This window comes from Cyclopterus lumpus, chromosome 11, assembly GCF_009769545.1.
Source record: "Cyclopterus lumpus isolate fCycLum1 chromosome 11, fCycLum1.pri, whole genome shotgun sequence".
NCBI lineage: Eukaryota > Metazoa > Chordata > Actinopteri > Perciformes > Cyclopteridae > Cyclopterus > Cyclopterus lumpus.
Genome location: NC_046976.1, coordinates 20,011,434 through 20,023,615, shown reverse-complemented (window position 1 = coordinate 20,023,615; position 12,182 = coordinate 20,011,434). Strand labels below are relative to the sequence as shown.

At 41.8% G+C, this 12,182-nt stretch overlaps 1 protein-coding gene and 1 long non-coding RNA gene across 2 annotated transcripts; one reads left to right on the top strand and one right to left on the bottom strand.

Moving 5' to 3' along the window:
• Window positions 1-710: 710 nt before the first annotated feature.
• Window positions 711-9,653, bottom strand: LOC117738743 (chromodomain-helicase-DNA-binding protein 4-like). Its single transcript, XM_034544838.1, has 18 exons — window positions 9,546-9,653; window positions 9,201-9,348; window positions 8,904-9,088; window positions 8,616-8,793; window positions 7,766-7,855; window positions 7,511-7,602; window positions 6,508-6,641; window positions 6,031-6,175; window positions 5,479-5,647; window positions 5,257-5,381; window positions 4,881-5,139; window positions 4,309-4,365; window positions 3,641-3,880; window positions 3,425-3,533; window positions 3,184-3,316; window positions 2,532-2,727; window positions 1,500-1,669; window positions 711-1,041 (listed from the first exon to the last, which is right to left on the bottom strand). The coding sequence occupies exons 1-18, from the start codon at window positions 9,594-9,596 to the stop codon at window positions 1,027-1,029; spliced, it is 2,496 nt and encodes an 831-aa protein (XP_034400729.1). The 5' UTR covers window positions 9,597-9,653; the 3' UTR covers window positions 711-1,026.
• On the top strand, window positions 9,209-11,159 carry LOC117738825. Its single transcript, XR_004610119.1, has 3 exons — window positions 9,209-9,318; window positions 10,745-10,796; window positions 11,059-11,159. It is a non-coding gene; the product is annotated as an uncharacterized LOC117738825 (long non-coding RNA).
• Window positions 11,160-12,182: the final 1,023 nt, after the last annotated feature.

The following is a 12,182-nucleotide window of genomic DNA, read 5'->3' as shown; positions in this document are numbered from 1 at the left end:
ATTTTCGATTAAACCAGGTCCTCTAACCTGCGGGGCGAGGCAATATTTTCCAAATTGAGGAAACAAGACCAAAAATATCACTTAAAGTTTTGGTACGGAAAGACCACCTTTTATGTCTTTGTAGTGAGGACAGTTTAACTCGTGGTCGTGTCCCGCCCCATATTGTATTAACCGACTAAATGCTCGTTAAAAACAAAAAAATATGCAGTTTGAAACTGCAAAAAAGAGAATTTAACAAGTCGAAATTAACGGCGAGGCGGATCAAGAAACATGACCGGAAATCTTTAAAACATTTGCTTCCTCTTTTGTAAAACTCCCCAAAACGTTGTCGTTATAAGTAAAACGTCATGTATATGCAAATTAAAATCAAAAGAAAGTGCACGTGACAAAAAAAAAAAACGCATTCGAAGACGAAGAAAATAGACCCAGGAAGTGGAGACGCAACTTAAAATTCTGTATAAAGTCGCTTTGCCATTAAAGTAATATCATAAAAGGGAATAAAAATAAATCAGATTACAAACCAGGAATTTAAATCCAAACTAAAAGTCGGCAGTAATTCGGACTCACGAGGAAAACCTGAAGATTTTAGTGAAGAAGTGTCGAAAAAAAATCAAGAAACTCAACTGCTGATGCCATCGAAAAAAATAACTAAAAAATAAAGAGTTAATTTAACTACGACAGCCCCTCCCCACCAACTGACCACAAACAAATTCTTTATTACATTTTTTATTTAGGTCCCAAAAAACCATCATAATAACATTATATCAATAATATTAATACAGAAATTGAAAAAAAAGAGGAAAAATAAAATAAAATAGCCTTTCTGTCCACAGCCTCAAACTTTGGGGAAGAGATTCGATCCTCCAGAAAAACTGTTTAATGTCTGTTTTTTTGGGGCGTTGGGGGGGGTTGAACTGGGCGTGGCTTCAAGCTTGAGCGCGCTGTCCGTCATTCTGCTGTGCACCAATCAGGAATGTCAAGGTGAGGCAGGGGGTTGGTTTTTCGAGGTAAAGCGCAGAGTTTCAGTTACTGCTGTGACATCTGGAGGAGGAAAGAAAACGGAGGACGCTTTTACATCAAATCTTGAAGGAACATTTACACAATAATAATAATAATAATAATAATAAATATATATATATAAATAAAAATTAAATATATCTAAATAAATAAACATTTAAAAAAATAGTAAAAGTTAAAAAAATATATCTAAATAAATAAATATATAAAAATAAATAAACATTAAAAAAAATATATCTAAATATATAAAAAAATATATCTAAATTAATAAATTATATATATATAAAAATATATGTATATCTAAATAAATAAAAATTTAAATATATATAAATAAATATGAATAAAATTAAATATACCTATATATATATATATATATATATATATATATATATATATATATATAAATAAATATGAATAAATATATCTAAAAATAAAATTATATATATCAATAAATATAAATATAAAATAGGTCTGCTCCGTACCTGTTGCGTCTGTGTCTGGGTCTCGGGCCCTCGGCTCGCCAGCCGACTCAAGATGTTCCTCTCGGACATCTGGAGCCGCACGGCAACCGGCGGTATCCGTGCGATGGTTGCCGGGAGGCGGGTGACGTCCGCCTTCATGTCACTCAGCAACTCTTCCAGCTGCTTTAGCACTGAGAGAGAAAGAGAATAAATATAAATATTAATAAAGAGATATCACAACAAGATGTATGGTTCATTTTATTAAAATTGTAATACGGTTAAATTTCCATCCGTTGATTTATATTTTTATTGTTCTGCTCTAGTTAAGAAGATAAGTTTGTACTAACTTTGACTATTTCTTCAAAAGAACAATTATTTATTTATTTTTAACTAGAACATTATAAATAAACAAGAGTTGACCGTGTAAATCATTTTACAAATTAAAACATTATTGTCAGGAGAGTCTCGAAAAGATCGGGTGCTGAAAATAATAAAGAGGAGAGAAACTTATTTTGGGCCAAATTTAAACCGCCTACCAACAACGAATATCTGATACCAGTCAAAGTGTCTGAACTGCAGGTTGTGATTTTTAAGAAGACGTGTTTGTTAAATCAAGTCGACGCATTTGTGTAAATGTTTTTAAAATGACATGTAAAGACTTCTATACAACCAGAGGAGTCGCCCCCTGGTGGTCAGGAGAGATAATGCAGCTTTAACACATGAAGCATAGACTTCTATACAACCAGAGGAGTCGCCCCCTGGTGGTCAGGAGAGATAATGCAGCTTTAACAAATGAAGCATAGACTTCTATACAACCAGAGGAGTCGCCCCCTGGTGGTCAGGAGAGAGAATGCAGCTTTAACACATGAAGCATAGACTTCTATACAACCAGAGGAGTCGCCCCCTGGTGGTCAGGAGAGAGAATGCAGCTTTAACACATGAAGCATAGACTTCTATACAACCAGAGGAGTCGCCCCCTGGTGGTCAGGAGAGAGAATGCAGCTTCAACACATGAAGCATAGACTTCTATACAACCGGAGGTCGTCGCCTCACCTTTGTGCAGGACGGCGTTGGCCGGTTTGTTCCCGGACATGGACTCCTTGCTGAGGTGCTGGTGGGACTCGGCCAGACACTCCACCTCGCTGAAGCGCGTGTTGAGGGCCATGGAGGGGTGGGAGGGATCCTCGGACATGTTGAGGTAGGCGGCGCGACGCAGCTGCTCCTCGATCACCAGCGCCTGCTCCAACAGCTGCAGGAGGAACATAGACAGGCACGAAAGGGTCAGTCGGGGTTGAGAATATACACATTAATATATAAAACACAAAGTTACATTTACTAAATTAAAACATGGCTACGGCTAAACGTTTTGGGTTTTCGACCAATGTTCACAGCAACGTAGAGGAAGCAAAGCGGTTTGAAAATGTCAGATGAATAAACGTTCCGGTAGAAGTCTGAAGGGAAGAGGAACACGCACACAGTGCTGGTGTTTAAAACATCTTTATAGAAACTTAAAGATATAATAATTAATAATTTGCGGCGACAAGCCTAACAAATACAACAACAAAAAAAGGGACAATTTGGATTCACTAAAGTCACAAAAACACGAGCAAACCAACAGATTTACTCGTTTTTAATGAATTAAAAACGAGAAGACGACAAAAGGAGGTGAAAATACTCGGACTGAACGTTTCCCGTGTCTTCCTACCTTGAACCTCCGGGCGAGGAACTTGTTCTTGATTTCCAGGAAGTTTCCTCGGTTCATCTCTCCCTTGAAAGGCTCGTTGAGGATGGCGAACTTCACGTCGTTCTGGATGTCCTGCCAGCGAGCGTAACCGTGTCTGGGAGGAGCGGTGGTCAAGGGCAACAGCAACAACAACAACAACAACTCCTCCTCCACATCTCACACACAGAGGTCTGAGAGCCAATCACAGGTGGGGAAAGGATACTGTATGATGCCGGCCAGCAGCCAGTAGTCGTGCCGGCGGTGCCAGATCTCGTTGGTCTTCTTGGTGACGGTGGCGGCGCGCTCCTCGTTCTGCCACAAAGAGTGAAGCTCTGAAAAGAGGAAAGATGTCGGTGAGGAAACGAGCGCAGCCGTGTGTGTGTGTGTGTGTGTGTGTGTGTGTGTGTGTGTGTGTGTGTGTGTGTGTGTGTGTGTGTACCTGTGAACCCTCCGTCAGCGATGTTGAACATGAATCGGGACTTGGCCGCCTTCTTCTTCTCCTCGCTGGCGGCTGCGGCTGCGACAGCGGCAGCTCCGACGGCAGCTCCCACGATGCCGACTGCGGTCGTCGTGGCGACGGCGGCGGAGGTAGCCGACGCTCCGCTCTCCTTGCCGCCGTCTCCGTTCTGAAGTTTGGTCGCCTCCTCCGGCTTCGGGGGCTCCTTCTCCTCCTTCGGCTCTATTGCGGGAGGACGAGAGGAGGTTCACGATCACGGAGAAACGGACGGATTTTATTCCACAAAAAAAAAGGTTTTATATATAAATAAAAAGTTAATATATATATTTAAAAAAAGGAGGTATGAATAAAAGTTTATATATATAAAAAAAAGGAGGTATAAATAAAAGTTTTTATATAAAAAAGAGGTATAAATAAGTTTATACATAAAAAAGAGGTATAAATAAGTTTTTATATATAAAGATGTATAAATAAAAGTTTTAATATATAAATCGAGCAATAATAAAAAAATGTATATATAAAAAGAGGTATATAAAAAAGAGGTGTAAATAAAAGTTTTTATATAAAAAGGAGGTATAAATAAAAGTTATATATAAAAATGAGGTATAAAAGAAGTTTCGCTATCGGAGAAGGAAACGGGCGTTTGGTACCTTTCTTTTCATCTGCAGGAGGCGTGGCGTCCATCTTTTCCTCTTTCTTTTCTTCTCCTGCAAAAACAGAGAAAAACACTTTTTTTTTAAAAAAAGAAGAGGGGAGAAAATAAAGAGGGCATCTTTTTAAAAAGATCCCAAACAAACAAACAAACTGCGACACAAAGTTTCTCCCGGAGACCGGATCTGAAACGTCCGGATCCGTTACGGCTGAACAGATTTTATGGGTTTGGAAGGTTTTTTTGTTGGCGCTCCCCATAAAACAAACAGCAACAAGGTGGATAGATAATTATTTTAAGATGATGGAAGAGAAGAAGACACCTCAGTTTTGATTGGTGGCCATGTTTAAAAAATGAGTGATGATTTAGAGAGATTATTATTATTATACATCAGTCGAAGCATCGTCTCGGTCTCATCGTGTTGTACATTTATGGATACATTTTTACGGGACACTTAAATGTTATCCATAACAAAAAAAAGTGTTTTAAGACACGTTGTGAGTGAAAATAAAACCTCAAAACAAATCCCGTTTACAAGCGTTTAAAAAAAAAAAAGAGGAGGAAGAGTTTTACCTTTGACCTCGGGGTCCTCAGATTTGACCTCTGACCCCTCCGTCTTGGCCTCTGACGGCGACTTTGTCTCCTCTCCTGCCTCCGAACTCTTCATCTCGCTCTCTGCCTCCTTCTCTCCCTCCTTCTCCTTCTCCCCGTTGCTCGGTCTGTCCGTCTCCATCGGCTCCTCCCCGTTCTTTTTGCTCTCCGGCTCCGCCGGCGGACTCTTCTCGTCTTCCTCGTCGTCGTCGTCGTCGTCGTCGTCTGGGATGGCGATCACCTGGAAGGCGACGCGGAGGGGGAACATTTTTTTTATAAAAACGCTCAGAATATGCATTTGTTTTTTTGGGGTAAAAATCGTACTTTTATCCACGTCACTCGAACGCATCGTTCCTACCTCGTCGCTGGCGTTCGCCGGCTCTTTGCTGTTGCTCTTCTCCGCCTCGCCCTCTTTCTTCACCTCCGCTGGACTCTTCTCCGCCTCCTTCGCCGCTTCCTCGCTCTTTGAGGAGGAGTCGTCGCCTACAGGAGACAAAAACGCTCGTTATTGTTATTATCGTGTCGTTTTCAAAAAGGGAGAGCGGATGTGTGTGTGTGTGTGTGTGTGTGTGTCCGTTACCTGGAGCAGGTGTGTTGGGCTGCGTGTCGGCGGGGGTTCCGGTGGACGGGGTTTTCCCCGGCGAGTCGAGCTGCGCAGCCGCAGCCGCCGCAGCCGCCTTCTTGCTCTCCTCCAGCTCGGCCATCCAGGGCATCGACCACTGGCCGTTCACGTGCTCGAACTCCTGCACCTGCGACGCGGGGGGAAGCAAACCGGCGGCGTCAAAAAAAAAAAAAAGAAACTCAAAAACCCGTTTTGGAGTTTAAACTCCTCAACGCTCTGGTTTCTATATCGCCAACATAAAAAAGGAGGAACTTGTCGAGTGGATTGCAGGACTCCGATTGGACGAGACATCGGCAACGCTGAAGGACGCGTTGCTTACACGTCGGCCATATTGTTCGTTGCGAAATCGTTTAAATTCCTTCCCGACGCAAAATATTTAATAAGAAGACGTCACGTTTCCATTTAGTCGAGTCACACGATTGAGTTTTCCCGTCATTTCATTCAAACTAGTTAAATGTTCTTATGTCTAAGCTAAAAGTAAAAGTGGAGACAAAGTTTCCTCGTCGTTACCTTTTTGCGAATGAGCGACATGACGCCGATGCGCGTGAGGACGTGTTGCCGCGACAACCCTTCTCTGGGGACGCCGTCGGCGAAGGTCTCGGCCCCGTCGGCTCCGGGTTCACAGAGGTGACGCATGAAGAGAGAGACGTACGCCCTGAGAGATCGAATATAAATAGAGTTAGTTATTTATTTACACTCACGCACACACACACACACACACACACACACACACACACACACACACAGACACACACACACGGGGAATCTAACCAGTAACATTCTTACGGATTTCTGTGGGCGACATACAAATTTAACAATATTTTACATATTTTATTTTGGCATATATAAGTTTTAACATACAAAAAAAAAGGTAATAATTAATACTACAAAAACTGTCAAATAAGCAAAACAAGAAAAGAAAAGATTTTTTTTTAAAAAGAAAGAAGTATTGAAATGAATAGGCAATAAATACAAAACTCTTCTCACTTGAACTCCTTCTCAGATTTCCCCCGCAGGTCTCGGACCAGCCACTGGGTGGTGAAGGCATCCTGGGGAGGCATCCCATAACGCATCACTGCGTTCAGGAAGGCCTTCCTCTGCCGAGAGTTGAAGCCCAACACCTGGGGAACCGGCAGAACACAGGGCCTCTTTACAGCAACCTTTTTAAGCCCAACATCCCTGACCTCTGACCTCTGCCTTGGCGACAGTCTGAGCCCTGATGACTATTATAAGTGGTTCTCAAACTTTCTCTGTCACGCCCACTTCGGAGGAAGAAAAATGTTCACGCCCCCCCCAAAAAATACTTTTATTAATCACTACGTGTGACTCTTTCATATAATAGAATAAATAAAATTGCAATCACTTTTCAAGGAAACCAGATTGCTCCATTAGATTGTTAAAACAATGCAAACTGTGCAAAAAATAACTAATATTTGGCAAAGATTAACTTATTGTGGCTGTTTCACACTAAATATCCTTTCAAGATAACAAATAAAGTGCAACCTGTGAAAAACTAAACAAAACAAGTTCAAATATTTGGAAATAAAGAGTTTTACACTGAATCTAAAAAGATTGTGCAACCTGTGCAAAATTAGTACAGATATCTGTGAGCCATCATGTTTAATCAGCATTTGTGGCAATGAGCTGCTTTCCACTAAAACGGGGTTGGAGGCTTGATACGGCCACTCTCAATTCATGCTCAATGTTGAGCTTTTGTTTTGAAGGGCAACAGCAGAACAGCACCACGGCGGAGCTGAGAACACATTTACAGGCGTTCATGAATCTGGCCATCGGAGATCTTTTTTCTGACGTTTGAAGTCCGTAAGAAAACATTTCAGAAGACACTTCGAGAATGGAGGAACAATGCGTTCCTGAATTTATTTGTATTTTATTTTGGAGAGCGGCCGGGAACGTCTCCGAGATCGACCTGGTTGGAGAACACGATGCACAGGTACCCGGGCAGGGGAACCCACGCCGAAAGGGGCCTCACCTCGATGTTGCCTCCCACCCTGGCCAGCAGGGGGGGCAGCGGCTTGTCCTTGTCGTTCCTCAGGCCCTTCCTGCTCGGCCTGCGAGAGTTGGCTGCAGAAATAATAAATAAATAAAACGGACGTGGCGATTACGTCAAGACGCTCTGCAGGAGCATCATTTTTTTAACCACACGAGCGCGTCACAACAACTGGTTTGTTGCATTAGTTTTTATGGTTTAAGACACGTTTTCTAAATCGAGCGTAACGGCTCTCACCTTCTGTCCGCTCGTCAAAGTCCTCGTCTCCCTCCTCGGACGCCACCGAGTAATCCGATTGGCCGTCGGACTGGTCATCCTGCCAATCGGCTTCGAGGTAAAAAAAAAAAAGGACAAACAAGGGAGGGAGAGTTTGTTTAAAGCACGGGGCCAATAAGACGTCGGCTAGATTTATTTTTGTTTCATCACAAATTCAACATTCACACCAACTTTTTTTTAACTTTATTTGAACCTTAAATACAAACGAGGTCAGAACGAGCGCGACCTCGACGTTAGCAGATTACGGGTAAAAAGAAAAGAGGCCAAACTTCAGTTATAAATCCTGTTATTCTGTTAAAAAAACAAGTCTCTGCCGTTGCGTCATGAGTTGTGTTTTTCCACAGTTGTCTGTGTGGGCGTCGCCGGCATTTTCCTCCTCATGCTAAATGGGCTGAGGGTCATGGCAGTTGGGTGCCGTGCATTATGGGTAATGCAGTCTCACGACTGAAGGAGGCGAGTCGGACAACCGGCGTGACGACTTTTAGGGTTAAAATTCATTTATTTATTTTATCTACAAATAAATATTAATAATAATGTAATACAATTACAATTTCATTCATATATAAATACAAATTAAAAAAATATTATTATTTATTTTATCTACAAATAAATATTTTTTTTCAATTAAATTACTAATAAAATAAAAAAATCTTTGAAAACATTAACATTAAAAAGTAAATATAATAAAATATTTAAATAAATATTTTTTTAAATAATAATAATAATAAAACAGACAATACAGACTTCATTCAACACGTTCTGAAAGCTAAAAGTAGTAAAAAAAAAGAGCAAAGATTACCTCCATTCTTACCTCTGTCTTCTTGAGACCCGTCGTTGTAATTGACCTGCTTGCGGATGCGCTTGCCTTTGCCCAGGTTGCGGGCCAGATCCTCCTGCTGCTGCTCGTAATGGTGACGCAGCAGCTTCTCCCAGTAGTCTGGGTCCACGCTCTCCTCCTGCTTGATGACCTCCCGTTGCACCTCCTCCTCCTGAGCGAAGAAGACGGGAGAAACGGTTGAAGAGGGTACAAAGAAAAACCTGGAGACATTAAGCAGCATCCGATTTTAAGCCCTCGTCCTCTCGGTCCACATGCGCTCACCTCCTCCTCCTCGTCTTTGACCACGTACTGAGCCACCTTGAAGGAGCTCAGGTACTCGTTCATGCTCTGCAGCTCCGTGTCGTCGGTGGCGTCCTGGTTCCTGTCCAGCAGACGGTCGATGGCCTTCTCGTCGTAGTGGATGACGCTGCTGTCCTCCTCCTTGTGCTTCATCGTCATCATCTCACCTGAGCGGCCGCGGGAAAACAACAACAACACGTCAGTTTAAAAACATCTTCTCAACGAATCTGCCCCTCTTCCTCCTTCCTCCTCCTCCTCCTCCTCGTGTTCAACTCTCACCTAGACCCCCGTCGAACTCGTCCTTGAAGAGCCGCTCCGTTCCGAACTTGAGGATGTCGTCCAGTTCCTGTTTGGACATGGAGCCCGTCTTGGATCCGAGACCAGGTCGGACCACCAGGTGAGTCAGCATCATCTTCTTCTTGGCAACCTGGACAACGGAAAGAGCGTTTTTATTGTTTGTTAATGTGTCCGGCACCTGCGAGTCTCGCTTTTTCACCAGCTATAAAAAAAACAAAAACAGCTTTTTTGCACTTAGAACAATTTTTTTTTTTAAAAAGTGTGAAATAATCGTTTCAGATCCAAGCATCCGGTTGTCAACGTTGCGTTGGGCTCGGTCTCGTTTACCTGAGTGATCCTCTCCTCCACAGACGCCTTGGTGACGAAGCGGTAGATCATCACCTTCTTGTTCTGACCGATACGATGAGCTCTGCTGAAGGCCTGAAAACACGAGAAGGGGAGTTGGGAACCGCCAAAATAAGACGAAAAAAAAGCTAAACTAGAACGGGCACTCGGTAGAGCGCATACCTTCGCCGCAGCCACTTTTTGGTACTTGGCATGAGAGTGTGGGGAACAGTAAATTGATGTAACTTGATACCAGATATTGTGGTAAACATCACAAAAGAATTTTGTATGAACATCAGCCTTGATTTATGATGTTGGCCTTTGTATGTTGCATGAGAGGGTGGGGAACAGAACAGTGAACATGTTGGTGCTGTTTTCATGCAAATCGGATAAGAATTGACTGTGTTATGACAAACCCCGCACATTTTGCAAGGTCGTGACCCCCCCTGACCTTCGACCCTCAACCGCTAAGAAGGGTTATGACGTCATTGTATCATGTCGTATATCACAAGATCGGGCATTGAATTCTGAACATTTTGGCATTAGTTGCATGCCAATTGGATAAAAATTTACCGCGTTATGATAAAAATACGATTTTTACCTTTTCATGACCTTGACCTTTGACCCGATCGCTCCCATACTTTTTGAGTTATGCGAATAACAAACAGACATATTTACAAATAAATACACAGCGATCAAAACATAACCTCCGCAAAATACTTTTGCGGAGGTAATAAGACTTAACCTTTATTTTTCTTTCATACATTTTCACACATAAAATCAACCCACCAACATCTTCTCTCTCTCTCCCTCTCTCCCCTTGTTCTTGTTAATCTCTCTCGCCCTCCCCCGGTCAGAGGTGATGTGATTTCCTGCAGCTCTGACTCATGTCATCAGGATTATTTAGGTCCACACACACACACACACACACACACACACGCACACACACACACATTTGGACACAATTGCAGTTGTTGACACTTTATTAAAAAATATTACAAAAATTATATATATATTAAAAAATATATATATTAAATATATATATATATATATTTAGTTGTTGCTTTTTAAAAAAAAAAAAACATATTTAAAGGATTATTATTTAAGTATTTATTTTTCATTTCATAGATTTAAAAAAAAAAAAATGTAAAGGATTATTTCAGCAGCTCAGTTTATTCATCGATTTTGTGTTTTTCTTCCAGATGATGATCATTATGGCAATCGTAGGTCTTATATGTTTTGCAGTCATTTTCCGTAAGTACACACACACACACACACACAAAAACACACACACACACACACACACACACAGTTTTGCAGTGTTTTTTATATAAATTCTCCGATCGAAATGTTATTTTTGCATTCAACAGATGTTTAAATCTAATATTAATTTTAAAGATTTAAAAAATAACCACAATTGACCAAAAAAAACTCAAATCAAAGCTCTGAAGCTTTCGACCACGCGGTCTTCATCAGAAGATGCTGCCTCTGAAACGTCTCCGCTCTTCCTCCTCAGTGTATTTCTTCTACTGAGCTGGTCTCCAGGGATCGGACACGCGAGTCCCAGGACCAGACTGCCCCGACGCCGGCCGAACCCCCACCCCCTTCACCCCCTCCAAAAAAGAAGAAAAGAATCCAGCCTCTCCTCCTCCTCTTCCTCGGAAACCTCTCGGTTCCTCTCCAGTCAGGAATCCTGAGTGGATGTAATGTTGTAGTTTTTTTAATTTATTTTTACTTAATAATTAGAAGTTAATTCAATAAAAGTAAAAAAAATGTTGGGGGTTCTTGATTCATAAACTTCACATTTCTTGGCGACTAGGTGTCTAAACATGTTTTGCATGAAACAGAAAAGCGTCTTCTATGTGTTCAATCCGGCCCCTTAAAAAATGGGATTTGATTATGAAGAAGATTGGGCTGCAAAAAAAAAGAAAGAAGAGAAAAAGACCCTTCCAGGTGGATTTAAAGGGACAGTACCTGATTTTATTCACCTCCAGACCATCTCCTGCTAAAAAGATGCGACCGGTATTTGCCAAAAAGACACGATCAGACATAAAAAGTATAAAAGTTAATATATAAAATATTTCTGAAGATTTTTATTGTTCCTAAACGGACCTAAAAACTTATTTTAGGTCAGAAACCTCTCAGAAATATCCATCTTCATTCCTCTCTGTCCTGCCTGTGATGTGCTCGTTCAGTGTATGTTGAGGGACGCCGCCCCCTCGCTGTCGGCGGCGGTACTGCGACGGGAACACTTTTAGATTTCACTGTAAATAAACGGTCCTGTTGTCATGGCGTCGTCGTGTTTGAATGTTTCTGTACATAATTTAAGGCATTTTCACGGCGGCTAACCCGTCGTCATGGTTACCGTCCAACACTGGTCTATTGTTCAAGGGAAAGGGCGAGTTAGTGCTTCATGGTGGGAGAGAGAGAGAGAGGAAGTCTGAAGCGGCCATCTTCTTTGTTGTGTCACGTGACTCACCAGCAGGAAGTTAGAATGGACTCAGGTATTGATCGGTAGTTATGAACTCAGGTATTGATCAGTAGGTATGAACTCAGGTATTTATCAGTAGGTATGAACTCAGGTATTGATCAGCAGGTATGAACTCAGGTATCGATCAGTAGGTATGAACTCAGGTATTG

Excerpts from the sequence above, each read along its gene's own strand:
- LOC117738743 (XM_034544838.1), bottom strand. The coding sequence starts at position 9,596 with ATGATCTACCGCTTCGTCACCAAGGCGTCTGTGGAGGAGAGGATCACT. Across the intron at positions 5,140-5,256 it reads CGGCGAACGCCAGCGACGAG|GTGATCGCCATCCCAGACGA; the intron begins GTAGGAACGATG and ends GTCGCCTTCCAG. Across the intron at positions 3,534-3,640 it reads CGCTGACGGAGGGTTCACAG|AGCTTCACTCTTTGTGGCAG; the intron begins GTACACACACAC and ends TCCTCTTTTCAG.